This window comes from Dysidea avara, chromosome 10 (assembly GCF_963678975.1).
Source record: "Dysidea avara chromosome 10, odDysAvar1.4, whole genome shotgun sequence".
NCBI classification, from domain to species: Eukaryota; Metazoa; Porifera; class Demospongiae; order Dictyoceratida; family Dysideidae; genus Dysidea; species Dysidea avara.
The window spans coordinates 19,258,594-19,283,951 of NC_089281.1; the positions used below are offsets into that span (position 1 = coordinate 19,258,594).

The 25,358-nt window shown below is 36.6% G+C and overlaps 4 protein-coding genes across 5 annotated transcripts in view; 3 read left to right on the top strand and 1 right to left on the bottom strand.

Annotated features, from left to right (window-relative positions):
• Nucleotides 1-4,613, top strand: part of LOC136268893 (speckle-type POZ protein-like) — a 7,643-nt gene extending 3,030 nt beyond the window's left edge. The window contains exons 6-9 of one of the 2 annotated variants that reach the window (XM_066064356.1): nt 1,507-1,565; nt 3,770-3,892; nt 3,942-4,084; nt 4,253-4,613. In XM_066064356.1, the coding sequence (XP_065920428.1) occupies nt 1,507-1,565; nt 3,770-3,892; nt 3,942-4,084; nt 4,253-4,397 (470 nt within the window). In that variant the 3' untranslated portion in view covers nt 4,398-4,613. The remainder of the gene's footprint in view (nt 1-1,506; nt 1,566-3,769; nt 3,893-3,941; nt 4,085-4,252) is intronic. The other variant, XM_066064357.1, reaches the window with a different exon arrangement.
• Nucleotides 1-25,358, top strand: part of LOC136268895 (GTP-binding protein Rheb-like) — a 48,625-nt gene that overhangs the window by 22,094 nt on the left and 1,173 nt on the right. The window lies entirely within an intron of this gene.
• LOC136268894 (tetraspanin-31-A-like) lies at nt 4,565-20,435 on the bottom strand. Its single transcript, XM_066064358.1, has 5 exons — nt 20,320-20,435; nt 20,095-20,262; nt 17,819-18,061; nt 10,598-10,741; nt 4,565-4,828 (listed from the first exon to the last, which is right to left on the bottom strand). Exons 1-5 carry the CDS (start codon nt 20,395-20,397, stop codon nt 4,754-4,756), a joined length of 708 nt encoding a protein of 235 aa, XP_065920430.1. The 5' UTR covers nt 20,398-20,435; the 3' UTR covers nt 4,565-4,753.
• On the top strand, nt 20,431-22,274 carry LOC136268896 (myosin-2 essential light chain-like). The gene is made up of 6 exons (XM_066064362.1): nt 20,431-20,562; nt 20,703-20,730; nt 21,132-21,275; nt 21,627-21,794; nt 21,916-21,993; nt 22,095-22,274. The coding sequence occupies exons 1-6, from the start codon at nt 20,560-20,562 to the stop codon at nt 22,121-22,123; spliced, it is 450 nt and encodes a 149-aa protein (XP_065920434.1). The 5' UTR covers nt 20,431-20,559; the 3' UTR covers nt 22,124-22,274.

Here is a 25,358-nt window from a genome sequence, read left to right on the forward strand (position 1 = left end):
GGCTGGGCACGAGACTAATGTAAGGTGTTGTCCTAATAGAACTCCAGCATGGTATGTTACCATGTGTGTTTTCATGTGATATGTGGCTTGTGTGTGTGATGGTGAAACTGAGTGGAATTTCTCGTCTGGAGTCCCAACCATTAGAAAAACTATTCATGTTTGGAAAGATAATTGTCTTAATTAGCCAAGTATGAAATCCTTAAGTCCTAAATCCAATTTTCTGCTATAGAGAAGCTATACATTGTATCCGGACCAGTTACAACTACTATTACACTGTATAAGGTGAAACTACACAAGAAATCCCATATTTAACATGTTTTTCCGCTTAACGGTGGTAGTTTATAACATAACACCTCAAGTTACAAACTACTTCAATGAATGGACTCTGTTGTATAGGACAATTACTAATTGTGTGTGTGATGTGCGTGCATGTATGTGTGTACTATGTTACTGTCACTACTACATGTACATGGTGATGTGTGAGTCTTTATAACAGTTTGCTGAGGTACATAAACTAATCTGGAAATTATTGTATCATTACAATGGGGATGTTTCACCACCGTGTCCAGATCCCTTGTATGCTGTGTACTTGCAATGATACTTTTCTATTGTAATGTTACCTGATAATCTAGCAGCTTTGTTTTAGAGTATAGGAATTTAGTAATTTAGTTTTGTCATACATTCGTGTTTGCCAGCTAAAGTGCCAGAGCCCTACACTTGTGCACCTTCCTTCAGTTGGTTTGTCACTTCACTGCTTTTGCTCACTACAACATCAGCACCATACCCCAAGTTAAATTAAACACACGTTGTGTTGTGGTATGGTATAATGAATTAGTTTCATAAGGGAGATTTTTGAAGAGCAGTTGGTAGAAATAAATTTGAAGGTTTTATTTTCAAATGTTGTGCGTAGCACCAACAATTGCTAAGTGAAATGTTACCAGTCATGGGGCAACCACATGTAAGAGTGATAAGAGGATATCATTTCTATAAAAAATGTGGATCACTACACTACTAAGGGAAACTTTGTTTTGTAGACGAGACTGAAACGAGACCACGAATTATTGCATAAGAGATCTCAAGTAGCTTTAAGGTCCAGTTGCTTACTAGCAATCAATTGACTTGATATAATGATGCAATAAACCATGACACATTGTTCCAACCATATATAGTTAAACAGCACACACTTCTGCAGCACAAACCCACACGTAGTAGTTAGCATGATCAAGCGGCTTCTTAAGTTTGTGAAGACATAATTAGTAATTTTTTAAAAGAGTTACAATTTTCGTAGAACTACTGCTGTTCGAATAATTTGGAAATTAAACTCCTTTGAAAATAACCCGTTATACAGAACATGAGTTGACTTGTCATTGTGAGAAACTCAAGATAGAGTGTTAAATTATCAACTAGTTGAGTTTGTCTCAATAAAAAATTACCACACAGCATTAATGATGTCATTTGATGTAATCAGTTTGAAATGTTGTGATTTATATAATTTCTCTTTCTTAGCTCGTTCACCGGTATTTAATGCTATGTTTGAACACTCTATGATGGAAGAAAGTAGAAAGGTATGTGTATAGTGTAGTGTGTGTGTGTGTAGTGTACTGTATGGTAGCATAGTGTATGTCAAATGATTTAATTGACTCAGAGCATCTGATTAGCACACAGGTGACAGTGCTCTTTCACTAGATAGGTGTGTGACTGTTGCTGCTGAAGGCTTGTGTGGGTTTAATCAGAAACCATTTCCTATAGAGACATTCCATAGACACTTTTCCACATATCAGCTACCTACTAGTGATATGATATCATAGCAACCCATATAGACACACCATATATAGCAAACGCAACCCATTTCTTGACCAAAGTTACTTTCTTGTTTTCAGTATGAAGCAGTGTAGAGCCAGTGTAGAGCTTCATGTTGAGAAAGCATTCTATTCCAAGTGTGCGCTTGTGTAGTTTCCCATTGTGTGTTGTGTTTTGGTCAATGACACTTCAGTGAGGATGACAGTAAGTACACGTTTTATCCATTGCCAATTTATTGAAACCACAAAATTTATTGCATATAGTTGTGTTATACAGCCACAGTGCTATATGCACAATCGCAGTGCTATATTGAGGTAGTTATAGTACTGTGCGTGGGCAGAAGACAATTAGTTATGCAGCACCTGACCTTAAAGACAAGGACGATTAACTGGAGAGACAAAAAAAAAACACCCCAGAGGTGGAGGAAAAAGATCGAAATTGATTGTTTCACTGAAGTCTTGCTTGGTGAGTTTCAAATAGTTTTGCGCATGTTTCACTTGAGTTCCAGCTCGATACTTGGAAGTTCTTTAAATCACTTAAAACCCATTCACGGCTGAATTTCCCTGTGGACTATATAGGTCTTGCCGAATTGCCCAGTATAACACTACCTGTACGCTAAACTACTTAGTAACCACCCCTCGAAATATTCGCTATAGACTTATGGACTTGATCATATTGTTTATGTTTACACATCAAAAACCGCTAAGTAATTACAACACAACAAAGATGAAAAACGGTTTAAACAGCACACACAAACAGTCGGGTACAAATTACTATAACAGTCTATTAAACAGTTCTACATCATCTGCTTACTGAGCGATGGTCTCCCTAGCTGGTTTTATCAAGATTTAGCTCAACAACCTCATTGCGCATGCGTATACGCACGCATGCACATCACACCACATTCTTGAAAAACACTCGACTGTCTTTTTCAACTATTGTAGCACATCAGAAACAATTCAGGGTATTCAAAAACACTAGTATCAACTCGAAGAAACACTTAACTTGACCCTATTCACAAGAAAAGTTTTACTGGGTTACATAACAAACCCGCAATAGTGCGTGAAAGATCCAGTTATCCCAGAACAGGACCTCTATGGGTGTGTGTGTTTCAGCATAGGCGCATCTTGCTAGCAAACGCACAATACCAGTGTAGGCATATTGAAATTGTATTCAGTGAGTGTTTTATTAGAGCGGTCCGCCATACAGCAGTTGCCGCCGTGAATGGGTTAAAAGCATTGCCTTGTTCGTGCTATGCAAAAATTATAGCACTGAAAGAGTGGTCTCGAGACTTGTCTCTCGCCCACTCTTTTCGTACTGTATTTTTGTATCAACTAATACATACAGGCCGCTGCATTTATATTGTACTACATTTCGTTTAAAGTATTAAGTGTGAGGCGTCCTGAATTCCAGTAATCTAAACATACAAGCACACGCAGGATGAGTACCTGGATACTTTGAATAGAATCATTGTTTACTAGACTCATCCAATAACTGCCTTATGGTGTAGATGGAATTCTAGTCAAAGCATTTATTAGTTTGATGGGCGTGAAAATTGAGTCATTGGTATTGTCTTTGTTTGATTATTGTTGTGTGTAGTTGTGAGGTGTTAGTTCTTATTGAAGTGATGTTATCAACTGTATCAGTGTGCGTGCGTGCATGCGTGTGTGTGTGTGACCTGGGCAGTGGTTATAGAAAAGAAATTGAAGAGTACAACTTAATTGGAATCCAAGTTTAGCCATCTAGTTGTTATCAGATATTTCCTATTGTTTTATCAATAGATGGGATCATGATCTTGTATAATTGAGTGACTCTGATTGTAAGAATGTTAAATTTCAGTTCTAAAAGTATTTTCACTATTTTGTGTACGAAGACTGTACATGTGTAAAGTGTACTTGCTGCCCCATGCCTGGTAGATTGTTTTGTCTTCATCTGTTGCCCACTCTGTCATGTGTCATGTCGTACACAGGGCAGAGTACAGATCAAAGACATGGACAAAGATGTTCTGCATGAAGTATTAGAATACATTTATACTGGGCAGGCACCGAACTTATCAAAAATGGCAGATGACCTTTTATCGGCTGCTGATAAGGTACAACATTTAAACTGCATAGTGGAATATTTTATACCTTTTTCTGTAGTATGCATTGGATGGATTAAAGGCGTTATGTGAAGACTCTTTATGTGAAAATCTTACCACGGAAAATGCGGCAAATGTTTTGATCCTTGCTGATATGCATTCAGTGGACCAATTGAAGACCATGGCAATTGACTTTATCAATAGGTAAACAAAATCAATTTTTTTAAATTTATAATCACTTAAAATATTGTAATTTCTTGCTGTATTTGTGCAGTTATAATTACTTGTCACATTTGTGCAAATACTTTGGAATTTTTATAAATGCATATACTAATACATTATCAGTGATTACCAAGGTGTTTCTCTTTACAGTAATGCATTTGAAGTAATGCGGACAGCTAGTTGGAATGAACTTGTCTCAGGTCACCCTCACCTGGTGGCAGAGACGTATAAAGCACTCGTCTCACAATTTCAGTCTTGTTTTCCACCAAGGAAGCGACTAAAATTAGAGTTATGAAATTGTTCTAATATATACACCACAACGGGAGGGAAACAAGCAACTGTTCCACCGTATTCTAATTAATGCTCTGCTCATGTACATATTGTTGCTTTTTTACATGTTGTACTGATTGTATGTCTCATGTTCATCTGTCTGCCTTTTTATATGTTGCTGTACATACTAACCACAGTTGTTAATGTATATGTAATGGATGAAAAAATATGAAACAAGAAATATTGTTCACACTATAATATGTATACTGTAGCAAAACAATTATATAAAACAATTAGTTTTCAGTGTACTGGTAGATATTGTAGTAATGTATGTATGAAGGAGATTACAATAATAATAATACACAAAATTGATGTTTAGTATCACAAATAATTTGCGAGGTTAACATTTGGATCTCTGTGATTCCGGTAGAAATAGGCTGCAATCACACCAGCAACCTGCATGGAAAGAAAATGACTTGGATAAAAAATGTTTATTCATACTAAATGTTTACATATACAGTATTTTTCATGGTAGGTTCTCCTATGAGAACTGTCGTATTACCTAATTATTATATGCATTGCACAGACAATGGGAATCTCCAAAGATTTTTAGTACAAAGAACCATTCCTAAGGCTTTATTATATAATAAAGAAAATTGATGATCATTGACTAAAATTGTGTTACTAAATTTCCCTATTGTCACAAAATATTGTAGTAGGGATTTCTATGTTGGGACTTTGATACAGTGGGATTCTGTTTCACCCACTACATGTCGCTATCCAGTATTGCAGTTCCTTTGTAATAGGATGTCTATACAACACCATTGGTCGTTGCTTGGTAAAATAACGTTGCTTGGTAAAATAATAACAATTACCCAGAACTACATGTTTTTACCTGACACTTCTTATATGGCTTCTTGACTTTAAAATTTTCTGTGTGACAGATACAAGTATGTGTGTACAATGTACAGGTGGACATTCAATGGTGTTGATACACAAACAAGTAATCTTTGGTGAGAATTCTATCAAAACAGTGCACAAATTAGAAAGCCATACCAGTGAATTTACAAAGCAATGTTGTGGAGGTATCATGTAGTTGTAACAAACTAGCACTACTAGCTGTCTGGCTAAACTTATAGGCTGTCTAATGTACATACAACTACATTACTATTTATAATCTTGAGGATCTGCACTTCAAACTGCTTTTATTTTTTTATACTACAAAAAAAAGTTTACAGACTTGTATATAGTAGTAGTATACTTTGTCTGCTTGTGTTAACTGCCCCCACCATGAACAGTTTAAAAACTATCAACCATAAACCCTACACCCAGTAGTAATCAACACTTCCTCCTATTATTAACTATTGAACATACCTAACAACTAACACATTTCTGATGTAATCAGTTTCACTACACAATTGACATTGTGATGATACTGTACAATAACTTCATTTTACTAGTAAATATAATAGTCACTCCCAGATAGTGGCCACATCACAACCTCACAACCATGAATTATTGTTGTAATTAAGAGCCATCCTTAGATAAGAGTCACTGCTTGTACCTCAATAGATGCTGATACAGTAGAAGCAGAAACCATACAAATACCAAGCACACTTATTGCTACACAGTACAAGCCCATAGCAGCTACCCTTGAATTGTAGTCGCCCTTTATTCTGCAGAAAGTCATTATAGACATTGCTATTAACTGGCAAAATATGGTACACTGTTCGTGTACATGCATGTGTGTTAATACCTGTCTGTCTATCTATCTACCTTTATGCTGACCAACATACAACTTTTACCAATGTTTGCCCTAATAAAACGTAAGCCATACATTTGGGTTACTACAGGTAGAAGACATATCGTGACACAAAAACAACAAAACACTTTTTCCTTTAGTAGCCATTAGTGAATTGTGAAAACTCAAAACATTGTCCAGTCCTATTGAACTTCAAGGACAACTAAAGGTAAATTGTGTACTAGTATCACCTTTGTGCTGTGTTCACTACCTTACACTGGCTAAATGAACAATAATTGTGATGGTATCCTTGGTAACTTACTGTAGAAACAGGTAGCAGAAAGTCGACAGAATAAACACTACTATGTTACTGCCAATCGCTACATCATATACTTTGTAATTTGCACTTTTGTTTCATTACACACCAGGTGTGTCAGATTGAACTTTATCAAGTTTGTGATATACCAGATGTTGATGTGTAGGAACTCTAGAGAGAGTGACTTATCTCAAAGTACCCCATGTGGAACCAAATGGACAATAATTAGTTTATTTATTAAGACATTAAAATATTATGTAAGACAGCAATCTGGCTCCATTTAATCACCATTGGCTAGTCATCAGAAAATTTATACCTATCAGTGTTAGGTGTGCCATATAATTTGGTAATTGTCAGTTGGATCTCACATCAACATCTGGTATATAACAGTCACTCTCTACAGTTCCTATGGTTACAATACACATGAAATTGAGAAAACATCCTGACTGCCTGGCAGGCTCCAGTAAGCATTCAAGCGTTAATCAGATGGCCGCAGGTTCAAGGCTGCCCAGGTCCAGTCATGGATTTTTCTTCTTTCTGCACCTTTTAAACATAATTCTTTAAACAGCAAGTGTCCTACAGACCTTCAGCACAAGTGCTGTACAGCCTTAATAAACAGATAACTTTTACTGTATGGTGGAGGTCCTTGTACTCTATTAATAGTCACTGATACTACATCAGAAACAATAGTTAGTTCCTAGCCAATATTTGTAGTAACAATGAATTGTGATTCAGTCAAACTAACAGGATAACCAATAGTGAGAGACACTGGTGAGCGATATGGCCAATTTAAAAAAAAAAATGATTACGGACATGACATTAATTTGTGTTCAGTGGAGCCCTTGGTCACCAGTGACATAATTCTATCATTGTTGTATTAGTAAAGCTTTATAGTCACCAGGCAATCAACAATACATGAATACACTAAGTGTAATGACACTAATTTATTGCACACATGGTCTTAACCACAGATAAATCCCTTACAGTGGCCAGGAAGGGACAACTCAATGGTATTATATTACTACATTATGGCAACCCACTTAAAATTAATCTAATAAATAGTCTGACTTGGGAAACTTCCTCTACATACAGTGAACACAACATAATTATATTTCAACCCACACTGGTAGCTCCCAGGTATATCCCCCCTCCCTCCCTCATATCCCCAACACAGTACAGCAGCCAAAAGGCTACGATTTGAAGCCTTTTATTCCAGACACATGCTATATGTGGAAAACAACAAAGCTGACCATGTTAGGCAGTTGCTATTAATGATTTCATATACGCAGGTATTTGACAAGAAGCACTGGGTATGTGTATGTTACCTTGGATACAAGATACTAGGAGTTAACAAGAAGTACAGCAGGGAAGAGTATGAAAACCATATCTCACACCAGGTGGTCCAAAGAAGTACTTACGGAGCTACACACCCCAGAAATTCAACCACTCAAATTTAGGCTTTGGGTGCCCAAAATCAAATTAATTTCAAATACAAGTTGCAGATAGTTAAATTTTGAATTCTCAAAAAACATGACTCATTATACCTGTCTGTTGTTACATAGTATATGTGAACAAGACTTTTACCAGTACACAACTCTTGTAGTGACCTCTACACTGTAGGAATATCAGAGAGAAGGAGGTTATACATGTCTATTAAACTGTGACAACTTTAGCTAAGAAGGTGTACATGACTGAAACTTTAAAGAGAGCTCTTACACAACAAAGCCACAAAGCCACTGGAGAGTCCCTGTGAGTCCCATCATTCATTAAATATTTCCATTACCAAACTTATGTTAAAATGACATAATGTGTTATGAGTGGTTTCCTTATTGTATTGTGCCCATTAAGATCTACTGAAACTATGAGTCATATTTATTTATTAATGTTTTACAGCACAAGTGCTGAAGGTCTGTAGGACACCTGGTCGGTCCTACAGCCTGCTCAAAGACTTTAGCTACTATATCACACTATGGTATGTAATTGATCATTTCTGTTCAACATGAAAACTTGTGATAGCAGCACCAAGAGTTCATGATACTCTTGGCAACACCACTCCATCATCATCATGGGAATATTTACTATATATAAAGGAGACAAATGGCGACTGTTCTATTAGAGTATTTGATTGTTCTATTGAACTATATTTTCAAATGTGCCCAGATAGCAAACTGCACTTTAACCCTTAAACCCACATATGTCAATATATTGGTGTTTTTTATAAAATTTATTTATTTATTATTATTATTTTTTTTATAAAGCTCGAACTACGTACTAATGGATGAATACATGATGGCTTCTAGACCAGCAGTGTATGAAGCTTGTCTAACTACATTAGTCCAAAAACCACCTATCACTGGAAAGTATATTTATTGGGCTACTTAGACTTGCTATGATACACTGAAGGCTGACATTTAGTTTCCCCTACCTTGTGAGTGCATGGCCTATAGTATGTACAAGTTGAGCTGAATCCTGAAAAACAGCTAAAAATTAAAAGTGGATTTTTTTCTCAACAGAGTTAACATTTCAGCCAACCAGATGATTAGTGGTAACAGCAAAGGTGTCAACAACAGGCACGTATGGTTGGCTCCATTACAAGTTCGGGAAAGGACTGTAATGAAAACTGTGTTTATATCACTTTCCCATAGGAAATGCATTGTGAAAATTTTGATTGGTCATAAATATTATGTCAGACATTTGAGCAAAAAGATTTTGAAATATTTTTAGCAGGTCAAGCAGTACTACAAATGAGCCAAATTTCAAGATCGTGTGTAATTGCATCCATGAGTTTGTTTTTGAGGATTCAGTTCAACGCGTACATACTATAGAGGCCATTTTTATAAATGACCGACTCACGTGAGGTTTATATACCGTGATTCTACAATGAATGGCAAAGCTACTAATGTTTCTGAAAGCTATGTACACCTGTATTGGCATGCGTTTTTAATTGGGTACATGTTGTTTCTTGCCAAGTTTTGACCCCAGGAAGGGTAAACTCCTGTTTTATTTCTTATTACATCACAAATACAATGGCACAAATTGCATAGCCATAGTAGTTATTGGTCTGACAGTTACAGCACTTTGTTTGAAGTCATGCATAAAAGCCAATTTATCAGCATATACAGTACATTTTCAGTGCATTGTTACTAAAAATTATGTGCAGGTGTAAGGGCTAATACCACAAAGTACTACCTAGTACCATTCTACACCAAAAAGTTGAATAAAATTTATAAAACATCTACAACATATGTGGGGGCTGTGGACCCCAGACTTCCTACATGCAACTACTTGGAACTGGATATCATTGTGTACACACTTGAGGTTGAATGTTGGTGCAGGAAAAAGAATAAAAGTCTTTCTAGTCTTAGTAAGTTGTAACATGAGATACCTGTATAGTACACTTTAGTGTATGGGAATAATGGTCACATTGCTTGTAGCTCAGCAACATGTCGTCGCCTGTGATGGGGCAAACAGATACATTCTGCTACTCAAAAAGAAAGCAAGATCTTTGGAGCTTGGGCTGATACATACACTTGTATGTCATTTGGAAGCTTCACACATACACACACTAGTGTTGTTTCATTTAACTGTAACTAAAACTAAAAGTACTTTTAGTAAGATGAATATATTAACTACAACTAAAATCAAATCTATATTATAAAAAAATTGACAGGTTTTGTAATACAAATATTTTGTATTACTAAGCTGGAAAAATGGTACTGAAATTATAACAAGAGTTTCATTCACAAAAAATATAGTCACTTGGTGCTTACTATTAAAGCTAAACAAGGTCTTCTTATGTACAACTAATACTATAACTAAAAAAGGTTTTTAGATACATAACTAAAACTGTGTCTAAAACTAAAAGGTTTTCAAGTTTTTAACTAGAACTAGAACTAAAACATTTTCAGATACATAACTAAAACTGTGTCTAAAACTAAAAGGTTTTCATGTTTTTAACTGTAACTATAACTAAAACTAAAACATCAAAGAGTGAATAACCATAACTAAATCAATGACTAAAAGAATTAAGAAAGATTACTATAACTAAAACTAAAACTAAAACTCCATACTAAAACAACACTAACACACACACACACACACACACACACACACACACACACACACACACACACACACACACACACACACACACACACACACATCATACCTGCGTAATGCTAAAAATAATTCCTAGACTCCCTGAGGCTTTCAGACTCTTGACAATGGTATCCTTCCAAGCATCATAACAAGGTTCACACAGTGGACACTCTACACTACTGTTAGTAGTAGTGTTGTGGTTGGCACAACATGACTGAAATGACAACACAATAAATCACAGTAGTGTTAAATATGTAGTATTATGTACATACATAAATATTAACATGTATCAACAGGTTTGTGTTAATGTGGCACTTGCTGTATGTTTTATTAGAGTGTATGTTATATTAGGTAGATTGTTGTACTATTTCGTAAATTGAATCCCAGACTGTGTGGCTCCAGGGGGGTAAGGTTTTGTAGATTGTTGTACTATTTCGTAAGTTGAATCCCAGACTGTGTGGCTCCAGGGGGGTAGGACATGATGTCATAGCGCATATGATTTTTTGCGTAATGTAATTAAACATGATGAAAAACTATCATACTAGCTACTTGCATCATTGTAGACGCTCTAAATAATGATGAAAAACTATCATATACATGATGAAAAACTATCATACTAGCTACTTGCATCATTGTAGACGCTCTAAATAATGCTCTATTGCAAAATTCATCATAAAATTGCTGGAGTTCAATGAAGCTCAACACATGAAACAATTTCTACACTGGTGAATTACCATTGCTGACAATAAACCCAGCTCTAAACTTTATAGTTTACTAGAACTATACCCTATGCTAAAAATGTACAGTACGCACACGTCACGCAATTATTGATATCATGTCCCACCTCCTGTGACATCATGTCCTACCTCCTCTGATGTGGCTCAACCCCTAGACTGCAAATTGTCTACCACCAGGTATGGTACTTTCAACAGAGTTACAGTAACAAAATTCTGACTCCCTGCTACACAGGCTTTATACAGGTCCCTAGTGGAATAGTGACTAAATCACACTACAGACAATATGGAGTACTGTCAGTAATTTGGCAGTGAACATCTCGCTAGGGTGAGAGGTGTGACTGTTCAATATAGTGATGTGCAATAGTATCAATAGTGTGATAATCGTATCACAGAGATCCAATATCATGATATGATAATAGCTTGTGATTATCGTGAGCACCAAATCAGAAATTCGTACCTCAAAATACTCTTACAATTGAGGCATAATGTTGGTTTATTTCAACTACGATTGTAATTATTTTCTGATTTACTCACAAGATTGACTCTTTTATGGTATATGATAAATAAAAACAGTGCTAAATTATGCATCTTATTAATTCGTTCTACTATCGTAATAAACTATCATATTGTGATACAAGCACCATGATAATCGACCATGATAATCGATAGAATTGCTAAAGTACTATTGCACATCACTAGTTCAATACAGAATGATGGATCAGTTTTGTAGTATACATTTATGTGACTATTTTGATAACAATTGCTGTTCTCTGATACAGTGGAATCTCTCCATAACAGTCATCTTCAGGGTTGATCCTATTTTTAGCTAGGGTAGCTCAAAACCCCACTCAGTATTGCGACAGTACTAAGGCTGGGGCTGGGTGGTGATATACAAATGAAACGATACTTCCATCATCCAATTTTGTAAACAATATTATCGCAATATTGGTGATGATTAAGTCAGATTGAAATGGTTGAATAGCTTGTGTTAGAATAATAGTGATATTGTTCTAGACCAAGCAATGGAGGGTGCAAAATCATACCCAGAAAAGATTGAGAGATTCTCTAATATAGCAATCAAACACTTATGCTATATACCAAATCTCTAATTTAAATACTGCCATATTTAGTGATATTTTACATGACATACCATACATAGTATTGTATAGTAGGGGTGACCTCCCCTAAAGTAAAGGATGCCTGCCAAAATGTAGCCATTAAAAAACCACAATAGAAATGTTCTCCACTCTAAAAAGTAACTTTACAGAAGAGTCATACTGCATTAATATCAAATCTAGTATTTAAAATAAGAAAGCACCAGACAAACCTGATTTTGGTCTGCCTGGCAGCCTGACCACAGTCACAAGGATAGAGGTTAAAACAAAGCAGCGTACAGCCACCATTTCACATCACAATAGCAAACTTACTAGCATGCGCCTTTTCTGGTTCCAAAGAATGTCACTTGGCCTTTCCTTTTACCTTCAATTATACGATCCATTCCTCATTTTCAAACAAAGAACCCTTATCAACATGTTAATTTTCCATATCAACGCTTTCCTTAGAGAGGTATAAGGACCTTATCATCATTGCATGATGTCACAGCATAAAAATGGCAGTGTAGTGTGGGGACTTTGCACAGAGGGTATTGGGAGAAATAGCATTCCCACTATTATATTATTCTAGCAGGGGCATACACACACACGTGCGCACCCACACATACATACTTACAATACAAATGTGTGCTATTTTGTATCCATATCAGAAGTTAGGTCTGGGATTGCCAGATGGGCCTATTTTGCATCACCACAACACACTTACTGATCTTTTACCTTCATTACCCAATGGCTCCATGTTGTAAAAGCCACAAAGTTTATTTTTGTTACTGACGATGAAGTCCCCAAACTGTCATGGCCATTTTTCATCAATTGTGACCTCACATTTTGTCAATGTGGAAAGGTCAATTTACCACAAAACTATGTGATGCATTTATGCTACTAGCTGTTAGAGGAAGTATAGACATGTGTACCTACAATCAAATCACTACTGAAAGCACAGTATGGCAACTATGTCCCCTAATATAATTTAGTTGCACGTATAATGATCAAGTGATTATGTCCTATGACATAGGTAGGATACCTCTGTTTGATGACAAGAGAAAAATTAAGATACTCTAATAAAGCAATCACCCTAATACAACAGTCATGTACAATACCTATTAAGCTACAAAGGTGCACTCCATACAACATAATCAAGGTGTTGATGAAATAATATACAGCAGACTGGATAATCAACAGTATTTCGTATCGTTCATGTCTAGAAAAGAACAAACACCACAGGTTGTTAGAGATCAGAGAAGTGTATGAAATTCCAGATGAATGGAAAGTGACAAACGATTGGCCTATTCAATAGTGACAAACTGTGTGCATTGGGAAAATTAGGTATATCACTTGTGTGATACATTGATATAAGACACAGATGGCAAAAGTCCGATGTTACTTCTTGCCAACTCATTGCATAGTTAGACTGTCTTTACAACATGGTTGAGCAGTTAAGCCGGTGAAGTCCTGCTCATAATTCAAGACAAGAAAGAAAACAATACTGACTGGAAGTGATAACATACAGGCTTACAACCATTCAACTTCTAGTGGCTACATGTCAATGATCAATCATAAACAATATGCCACAATCATGCCACACAATGTATGATACAGTTTATGTCATTGTAAATGCAACAACAATTTATCTTAACCAAAATTAGTGGAGGAGATCAACAATTTGGCTTTGATGTATTTTTAGCATCCTGCATATGCATGGCCCACATACAGTATAGCTACGGATTGCTTTTGGGATTACGTTGAGCAGCCAAGGCGCTATGTACTACCCTCCTTAGTGAGAACACTGCATACTGTAGCCTTACTAATTTCTAGTCATGTTATAATTAAGTAGCCAGGTTACACCCAAGCCAAGTGTGTTAGTTACTTGTGCTTGTATAAAACAGCATGCATTGCTGAATGTATCAATATTGCACTTTAGTTAAGGAAGGTGGTTGGGTGATGGCTAGCATTGGCAGATTGGAGTGTTGCAGCACACTTCAATACAAGCAATTCTAAATAGTGTACCTGTGTCTCTAGCAGTAGTCAACATATGCACTTAGAATCAAAGTTGTCAGAATGGGGTGGGGGGGCATGGAATCAAAGGCATCAGAATGGTAGGGGGGCCATGGCCCCCACACTATTTTCAAAAACATGCTTTGGCGCCCCCACTTTTTGGGCTAAGTAGCCAATCAGCCAAAGCTATATATATACACACAGAAATACATACCTCCATACGAAAAGCCATACAACCACCACGCAAAAGCACCCCTCTGGGATGTGGTATCACCAGTCCACCGCAACTGTCAAGCTATTCATTTTACTGTATTAAACACAAAAGCACCTGTAATTTTATTTCTGTTATGCTTTCCAGGGCCTGAAATTATGTTTTGGAAATGATCTGACAAATCCTGCTATTTGGTCAGACATACTCAATAGTACTGTACTAAAACTTTCTAAAAGTGTTCAGACATTAGCCAAAAGTGGTCAGAAAATGGCAGATGTCTGACCATAATTCCAGGCTCTGCTTGCAAGTGATATCTGTTGTTCAAATATTTTATGGATCCCGTGCAGTGAGAAGTTTAAACAGTAGAAAGAGTGCCGCATCTGTGGCATTATATGATGTGGGAAAGATTTAACTTGAATTGAGGGTGGCAACATATCTAAGAAGGCAGTCTTACTGTAGTACGCGAGTGTATGGGAGTTGTTGACTACTGACGTTTAAACCAGAAATTATGAAGACTTTGGTGAAGTTGATTTATCAAGTAGTCTAAAGAGAAACATGCAAGGATGGCGAAAATGAAAGTGGCAAACCGTGAATGCAGTGTGGTATTCAAGTGATCTACACTCAGTTTGGGAACACCTGCTAGAGCAGACATCCCAGATTGTAGTTCCTTTAAGGTAGCGAAGTTTCACTTTGTGGATAACAACTATTAATGTTGCAATCCTTGTAGTGTGAAGTACGTAAAGCTAAGAGAATACTCTCACGTGACCATGATTTGTCACGTGATATATACATGCATTGAGCACTAGATGTAGAGGAGTATAGCAGCCATTAGCAGGATAGAGAATGAAGAGATATAGCTATGCAGTATAGGTGTAGGGCTATTTAGTGATAACACACCCCACAACACCTTTATATAAATGTACGTATGAACTGGGTACAGGAGCCATAACAGTGGGACCCTGTGTGTCTGTATGGGTGTTGATCTGTTTATGGTTGACTAGTTATGGCTATCTTTTTGCCCCCCCTCACTCTGAAAATTGTTCCTATGCCTTTGCTCAGAATACTTTAGATTTTGGATCTGATTCTGTTCTTGGACCTCAGAACATCACATGTAGTCCCTTTGTGTGTGTGCGGGACTTTATACCTTCCATCTTTGTCTGTTAGCCTTATTTACAACCCAAATCGGTAGCAGCAAAGATTGATTATAGCCAAAGTGTATTTTACCATTTCTTATTTTTTTAAATTAAGACTCCATAACAGGCCTATATATACACCGTGGATATTTGAGTCTTGTGACAAGGGAATACAAGCTTGCAACACTCCACAATGAAACGTAAAAGCTCTTCGTTAATTATGAATAAAAAGCCAACAGATAGGATTGGTAAGTCAATACCAGTACGCACAAACACAATCAGTCAGACAGGACTGTGAGCCTCGCCTGTAAACTGTAACACAGTGGTATAGCAAGTTTGTGAGTTTTGGTCTGCAACAGGCTGCTTAGTGAGCACATTACTACCAGATGAACTCCATTGGTAAACTTCACACTTGTGAAACCTTGTGAGCATTACTCCTATACCTGTGGCAACTGTTTTACAGTGGCAGTTACAAAGTTTGTAATATGTTTAGAGAAAATTCTTCAATGACAATAGTATTTACACTATTCAGAATACTTAATGAGTAGTTTCACAGGCAGGTTTGGCATAATAACATGCTTACAATTGCAGTGGTAGACCATCGAGCTTAATTGTAGTGGGAATTTTATTTTTAAAACAAAAAGTTATATCTTTACAGCTCAGCAAACCTAAGTATTCATAAAGTCATCACCAAATTAACGACCATATCATCGTTGTAAATTTGTAACCTACTAAATGCCCAGACACATAGTGAACCATTAAAGGTATTTATCCCACACAATCTAGTTGAAATTTGACAAGTATGAGGGATACATTCAGTTAGCTACAGTAATGCTTGTCACTTGTCACTCTAAATGATGAGACTTTAAAAAGTTACTAAATTGTCTTCAGCTCATCTTATTACCTGCACAAGTGTTCACTAGACCTTACAGCCCCTGAATAATGACTAATACTAAAGGTTTCCACTAGCAAGGCACATTTTCAACACACCTAACAGAAAATAGGCAGAACCTTTCTGAGCAGTTGCATGTAGTTAAGTCCAACCTGACAAAATCCTCTCATAAACACTGAAATATGCTACATAATATGTATAACACTCTTGAAAATACAGACAGTCCAGTAAAGTGCACACAATGAGACTGTTTTTTCCTCACCCTAAAGTTTACATAGCAGAAGTTGCTGAATGTGTTATTTTCTCCACACATCAAGTACAAGGGGAATTTTATAGTAACCACAAGAATTAACAGTTTCACACAAAGGTATTGCATAGTTTACACATACTCCATGTGTGTGGGTAATTGTACACCAAATAGGGAATGTACACACATTGTAGGATTGTTTAACCCTTCAACCCTTAACAAATACACATGCTTTACACAAAGCACTGTAACTTTCAAAGCATACATCTTTTGGCTATGGAATTTACGTCATTCTACTTGTGATGTAGCAAGGATTAAAATGATACCTAGGGTTTTACCCTAACACTAAACGGCAAGGCCAAAAAGTAACTTGTTGATAAAATACAAAAACCCATTACATTACCTTTACAAAAAAAGGATACATACTCTATGGTGGTTGCCCCTATAAACTTGCAACAAGTTCTGATCGCTTCATCATTAAATGTTCTATCAGGTCATATATTATGTGATTAGATTAAGCCATAATCAAAGTTAAATATGTGATAAGAACTTTGAAACATGGAAATGTGAATTGCTCACTTTGTAACAAGTAAGCCACTATAGTTACTGTGCTCACTTACACTTCTTCAAGTAGCCCAGTGAGCAGACTTTTTGATCAACGTGTAGTTTTAGGCTATAGGAGTTAAGTTACCTCATCTAATGTCACTGTGCATTCCCAAAAGTTCTATACGCTATTTGTAGAAGATAGCTCACATGAATGTCTATCATCCAGGTTTAAGGATAATTCATAACCAAGCTTGTTGTAATATCAACACACACATGCACAATACACACACATACACACTACACACACATATAACACACGCATGCATACACAGTATGACACACACGCACACAGTATGACACACACACACAGAGTATAAAACACGTGCACACACACACGCACGCACATACACACACTTACACCAGGGCTAGTTAGAGTTGTAGTATTACAAAGTGGGTGTCCCCACGCTTTATCCTCTGCCACGCTAACATTCCTACTGAACCCACAACAGTTGAGCTGGTCTTGTAGATAACTTTTCTGATCATTATCAAGACGACGCCATTCTGACCCCAACCAGGTGTCAATCTGTGACTTTGACAACACCAACGCTGCCACTGACACGGAAAACATAACAATTCCTGATATACTGAGGGATACCATATACTAGTGAATATGAGTTAAAGAAACAACTTGTAGAGCAGAACAATTACACAACTTGTACAACAATTACACAATACAGACATTCTTGGACTTTACTCCAAGATTTATATACTGTTTAGTGTAACTTCATATAAATTCAGTGCTGCTATATCACATAACATAATAGTGTGATTTCTGGACAAAATAGTGGCACATTCATTGATTGAGTGTTGGCTCTTTAAAATTTCATATGCAACTTGTACACAGTATGTGCAGAATTTCATGTGAAGGTTTGGTAGTTTACTCATAACATATTCATGCTTTTTATAAATTTGTGGTTCTAAGTGCACATAGAAAGTCAGAATTGTACACAAAAGACATTTTTATAATGGCCAATTTAGACAGGTGACCTTATTATAATTATACAGTGACATGATTAGAAAGAGTTTATTGTATCAGTTTATCAGGGACGTATGGACATATTTGCAACAAAGCTGTTTCGTAAATAAAGTGTGTGCGCGCATGTGTGTGTGCGTGCACGCATGCATGTGTGTGTAGTGTATGGTTGTACGTGTGTCTACCTAGTGTGTGCTTGTCTTGTGCCTAGCTGTGCCCACATGAATAAAATGGTATGTGATTAAATAACAACATCAAAAGTTCCATGGGTAAATCACCTGGTGTCATGGTCACCAAGAGCTCACAATATTTAGAAGTTCAAGAAGTGAAATATGAACTATTGTTACTACACTATGCACGCATTATGTATGAATCATATTTGTGAGCAATGGTTGGGATCAATTGTTTAGTACTATGGTATAAGCCCAAGACATACAGTACAAGGTAGAATTGATTTAGGTGGTACAGTGTAATCTCAACACAGATGTGACTGACTGAATATCAAACCTGAAGGTATTTAGTAACACTGTCTGATGATAGTATTCACACACTGCTAAGTGTCCATAACTTTTGTGTGGGTACAAACAATTATTCATACAGAGTTTCAGGATAAACCACCAAAAGCCATTATTGTCAACACACACTGGATGTGTGCATCATAAAGTCGTAAAGTTATATTGTGACAGTAATTTTTAGTAGATGGAATTTATTATATTGCACAACATGTAGTAAACTTTGAAAAAGTTTTATTAGTGAAAAATCATAAACTCTGGGAACAAGTACCCTCTCAAAACCTGGCTTAAAACGTTGTAAACAACCTACCGTTTGTTGAGACCTATGCCCCTTATATATGTACTTTGTGTCACTTTTGCACTACTTTTGTGCTGATTTCTATTAATATTTTATTTACATGTCAACCTAGTGAACCTACCAACTCTACAATCTTGAGATTTTCACCCGTGAAAAAAAACTAATCAATGGCCTAATTACAAATTTACAATGTTCATTTGTTACTACACATCAACCATAACTCGTAACACTTTACTAATGATGTTTAATCTCAAGACCACATGACATTGTAATGATGATGATAAGAGAAGTGACATCTATCCAGTTCACTTCATTATCACAACAATACTTGTAGTCAACAAAATGTGGTCAGACAATGTTGGGAAGCACATACAAATTTTTGAGGCATTATAGTACAGAAACATGTTGATCAAACAATCCTGATGGAAATGTCAAAGTATTTATACAATTCTGAGCTTGTATCATACAGAATAACTTTGTAAAACTTGTGTATATTTTAAATGGAAGCTATACCGTACTACATACTGTTTTTCAAAAATTTTAACTTATGATAAATGATAAAATAAAAATAATGGAGGTGGATGCTAAGAAAACATATATTAAGCCACACAACGTATTACAATTCAGATACTTAAGTCATTTCCTCTGGGTTACCATGACAAAGTCTGGTAACTAAGTCCACAATTGTTTTGTAACCTTTCCCTACTGACATCATAAAGTAGTAGTATCAGTTGGAATACATGGCACTTAAATAAAACATCACACAACCACATACCAATACTTACTAACTACACACACACACACTACCCACTTTTACTGCCACACTCTGAGCATATTATAAGCAAGGATACTATAAATAAGACTGCTTGATGATGGTGGATTGTTCCTACCAGGCCTAGTACTGCTATCAAGAACAACACAATTCCGCTGACTAGCACTCCTATCAGAATATGTGGCTCCGTATAATATGTAGTACTCTTCGCTATCACCACAACGGCGATTAATAAAAGGGCTAAAATCTTTGAAACCAGATAAACAGTAATAAATAATGCATTGAAATCAAGTTTGAAACTTACCAAGTATAATGTATTAATGAAACATAGCGTTAGTCTTAGACAGTCGAACCCGCAACAACCTCCTCGTTTAGCTGCCATGTGCCTGAGAATTTTGCTGTGAACGAATTAATTAGAATATGGTTATTGTGGGAGGGTTGATCACGCGATCATATTAAACGTCATTGACCAAAACAATCGGGCTAGTCAACCAGTTCACTTTATCACTTGTCTTAGCAGTTATCAAAGTTCTGATCAGTTCAAATGGTGAGTGAGGTTGTTGCTTGTGTGTAGCTATCCCCCAGGTTTACACATCTCATTGTAAAAAGCACCACCAACTTTTAAATTAGTGCTCGGGCAGTGAACAATATTTTATGAACGTTATGTTTGTGTTATCATTACTGTAGGAGCGGCTAAGCGAAGATCAAGTAGCTGGTAAGTAGTTTAAACAGTAGTAAGTTGTATTCTAAAGTTTGTACTTGTTCCGTTGTGTTTCCTCGTAGTGTATGCTCGTATGCGTCGCCTGTTTGTTTCGCTGTAATGTAGATGTTTGTTTCGCTGTAATGTAGATGTTTGTTTGTGTTCTAACGCCCTTCTTGTTGGCCTATATCAATTTCTGCTTGTGTGTGTTGCTGTGGTATCCATGCACTATTGACTGAGTAATGTGAAGCGTGTAGTATTCACTCTATTTATCCCTAATATGGCGCTAGAGTCGACCACATGAAGCCATTTAATGATGTAGTCGTACAGCCTGGTATGCCAACCATGCCAGTATTGTGCAGCCATTGAAATGTGTGCTGTATTCATGTTTTGTCTTGTTTTTGCAAATTTATTAGAATACAAAGATGCTTTTGCCCTGTTTGACAAGCGTGGAGATGGTAAAATTGACTCAGACCAGATTGGAGATGTGCTAAGAGCATTGAACCTAAATCCCACTGAATTAGATGTGAAGAAAATTGTAGCTGAAGTTGATCCCCAAGGTGGGAAATTCATTGTATTTGTAGTTTACTGGTGATTTATGTGTGTGTGTGCGTGTGTGTGTGTGTGTGTGTGTGTGTGTGTGTGTGTGTGTGTGTGTGTTGGTAATGTGTGCATGTTAGTAGCAAGAAGTTTTAATGTATTTGGTTGCTTTGCCACCTTTATTGGGTCCTTTTGTGGTGATAGGTGATTACTTAATAATTTTGTTTGACTTGTTATGATTTATGGATTGTTCATTGTAAGTTTTTAATTGTACACAACCACTATAAAGTCAGTTATGTTTCTAAGGAGTTGTGCTTTATACTTCAATTCCTTTGTCATAGTATATGCACTCTTGTCTCTTCATACTGTAGGCAGAAAACGTGTAAGCTTTGAGGAATTTCTTCCCATCTACTTGTCGGGCCGGTCTAAGAAACAAGAAGGATCAATGGAGGATTTCATTGAAGGTCTTAGAGTATTTGATAAAGATGGGAATGGAACCATCAACTCTGCTGAACTCCGACATGTGCTTACTAGCTTGGGTAGGTTGACTGTTAATGCTATCAGTTAAACATGTACTGTCTGTCTCCTTATATATGTGCATTATTGTTGTTAAGTTTTTTTGTTTCGTTCCTTTTTAAAAGCTATTCTTTATATTTACAGGTGAAAAATTGACTGACGATGAAGTTGATAGTTTATTGCAAGGAATTGAGGATAGTCAGGGACAAGTTAATTACGAAGGTGAATTAATATATCAAATATATGATTGGTGTAGTTTTTATTTAGTGCAGTTTTTATTTAGTGCTCTCCTGGTAATCATATATTTTTACTTGTTATTTTAGATTTTGTCAAAATGGTGCTGTCTGGTTGAGAGCTGGTGTACTAGAAATATTCTTATTATTTGATAGTTATTGTCACAAGAGTATGAAATTTTTCTTAGCATGGATGTTCAGAACGTGTCGTAGTTTATAATGTATTTATGTAAAGTGTATCATCAAATTTTACAATTATGATAGTAGTAAGTTGTGCATAAGGGGTGTGGTTACTCATGTGTACTTAATGGTTTCTGTAAACAAAGTATAGTGTAATTGGGAGTATTGATTTTGAGCAGAAAGATATACCATGTTTGTGAGATATCTTTCTGGTAGGGAGTATTTTGACTTGCAGGAAACCAGAATCAAATGTTCATGAATATGAAATTAGTGTACTAGTATGTTACAATAGATAACTATCATATGTGGTGCTTTGGTATCACCTGTCATGCATATTATACCCAAAACAAACTATCAGGTTAGAGATCAGTCAACTCTGCTGGTAGCTCCAGTCAGCCGTGTAATCTTAGCTAGTACATTACTACTTCACTTGTATGAGGTTGATATGTGTTGATATACATGATCATGTAGGGGTAGTGGTAATGTCAACATCACTTGACCTAATCTTCTGGTTATATAGAGTTTCTAAGTAAAGTTTATTGCTAGTGTTTGGTTGCATTCGCAGACTTGTGTGTGTGTGTGTGTGTGCACACGTGTCAGGAGAATATTAATGAAATTTGTGGAGGTGTTGTGTACTGCCAACTGGAGATGGAACTTTTCCTTTCAGTGCGGAAGAGCTGGAAATTGCACAAGAAATGTGGATGACTTGAGGCTGAGGTGTACATGTGTGCATGTGTAAGGTAGTAAGACTGGGTGGTTGGAGCACTGGTCTGATAATCACTTGGTTACAGGTTTGATGCCCAGTTGTTCCTTTAACAAAACGATTTAGTATAACCTGGGAAAGCAAATGCCAACTGCCTATGCCTCACATAATGGGTGAGACTTCATCTGCTCACTTGCCACTTGACAGGGTACTATATAGTCACCTCCACTGACTTAGCATCTGAGTATGAGTGGTACATGTTTGTACTGTGTGTAGTAAGATAGTTCCAAGCTGATGTGTACACTCATACTCAAGTCATACAGGCATAGCCCATATGCACCATATGAGCTTCTCAGCAGTTCAGTGTTCATTTGTCTCATCTCAGATGACTATTTCTTGTTATGTACTTACTAGAATTTCCCATGTGTAGACACAATGGGTGTTGTGAAAATAGTCTTGTTCAGAAGTATAATGGTTTCTGAAGGCAAGCCCTCATTTAGGTGCAAATAGCAGCTAAGTTATGTTTGTTATATATTTATGTGTGCGTACGTCTGTTATCTAAACCAAGACAAGTATGGTTTGCATGTTAAACAAATTGGTGTGTAGCTATAGGTTATGCACACACCATGTGTCATGACGTCAGTAGAGTATTCTCTATGATTAGAATAATATATGCAGTATTCAGGTACTCTGGTGCTAGTGATTGAGTATTCCATTATTAGATGTCATGTTGCCTTGCCAGATATTAAACAACATGAGTATAATTATATGCATTTTGCCAATAACAGATAATGTATATAGTTAATATAATGTTTTCTAGTAAACAAAGCACGCTGCTCTTTGTTGCATTGATTCCATTTTGCACAATTCATAACAAGCATTGGAACTTGTTAATGATCCATGAAGGAAATAATAAATAGTGGAATAGTACAGAGTCCCAACTAATTACTTGCAAATCAGAACTTGTAGGACAATAATAAGTGTGTAATGAAGAGTGTATAGGCACTAAACAAGATGTCACTGCCATGTAGCACAGTTCTAGATGTGCATCTATTGGATATAGGGGCATTTATATGTAATGAAGCAGTCCTCATTATGTGGTCCCCAATACAAGCTTTAATCAATCAATTATGTACAGTGAATATTATTATAGATAGCACACATTCATGCAGAATTATAAAAATATTAAATGTAGGTAGACTTGAATAATACATATAATATAGCCTTTCTCCACTTCAGTCTTCACAGCTCCCTCCCAAATATTTGCAAACTGCTGAGTCACATAATGAATGTAGGAGAATATGTTGGTATAGCGGTACCATGGCTACCTTCCTTACTCAGAAATATGGTCAGCTGTGCAATAGTGCCTGAAAGCTGTGTATAAGTGTACTTATACATTTGCATTTTAATTGATGTACACTCGAACCAGTCAGCAGCCATTCTTCCCTGGTCAAGAACACATACAACCCACATAGCACACACATACAAAGAATAGGTGAGTCTGGTGTAGCTGTATGGCAGCTATATGACTGTTTGCACACCAGATTGTGACTGGATTTGTGAAAAGGCACCTTTTCCACACATTTTACATACCAACAAACAAATGATGTACCCAGATACTGTAGTGACACTTATGGAAAATGTCAGGTAATTATATGCAGTGATGAAAATGTTATGAAGCTTTAAAATTCAATCAAATTCCCCTCCCCCCCCCTTTTGCAAATCTTGTTCAGTCATGACACATCTTTTGCAAACCTTCATCTAGGAAATGACTTGTGGGAAAGGGGGGGAAGGTGGGCGATAGTGTCTGTGTATGCACGGCATCAAGGGGCCATGCCTCTGAGAATAACATGTCACTCCAGAAAATTTTTGCATTTTGGACTCCTGTATAGATCACTCTGGTGCATTCTCAGGTGACATGCCACTCCAGGAATTTTTGTATTTTAAACTCTGTTGGATTGATTAACACAGGAAAAAAATCCCTTTCTGGGAATTATACATGCAAGGAATGTGGGAAATCAGTAATTTTCCCATGTGATTCCCATAATGGGAATTGTTAAGGTATTCTGGTGTGAATTCTGAAGTACTTGAGAATAACATGCCACTCTAGTTGCATTTTAGACTCTCACAGATTGCTTTTGGCACATTCTCATGATCAGGTAACTGAGAATGTGATACGCTGCTCCAGAATTTTTTGGATTTTAGACTGTCTCATAGATTAAATTGCTTCTGGTGTACCTGGCCATTTTAGACTCTCATAGATTGTTTTTGATGCATCCTGAGGCACTTTCATTTAAACTATTGCTTAAATTTAATGGGGGCAAGAATTTTAGGGGGCACTCCCCTAAAGTCATTGTTCCATTAGCTATACCATTCATGCATGTTTCATTGCAATACATGTATATAAAACATGCACTGAAACAGCATGTAGTAACTTTTATGAAACAACGCATGCAGAGCTGATTGTTGCT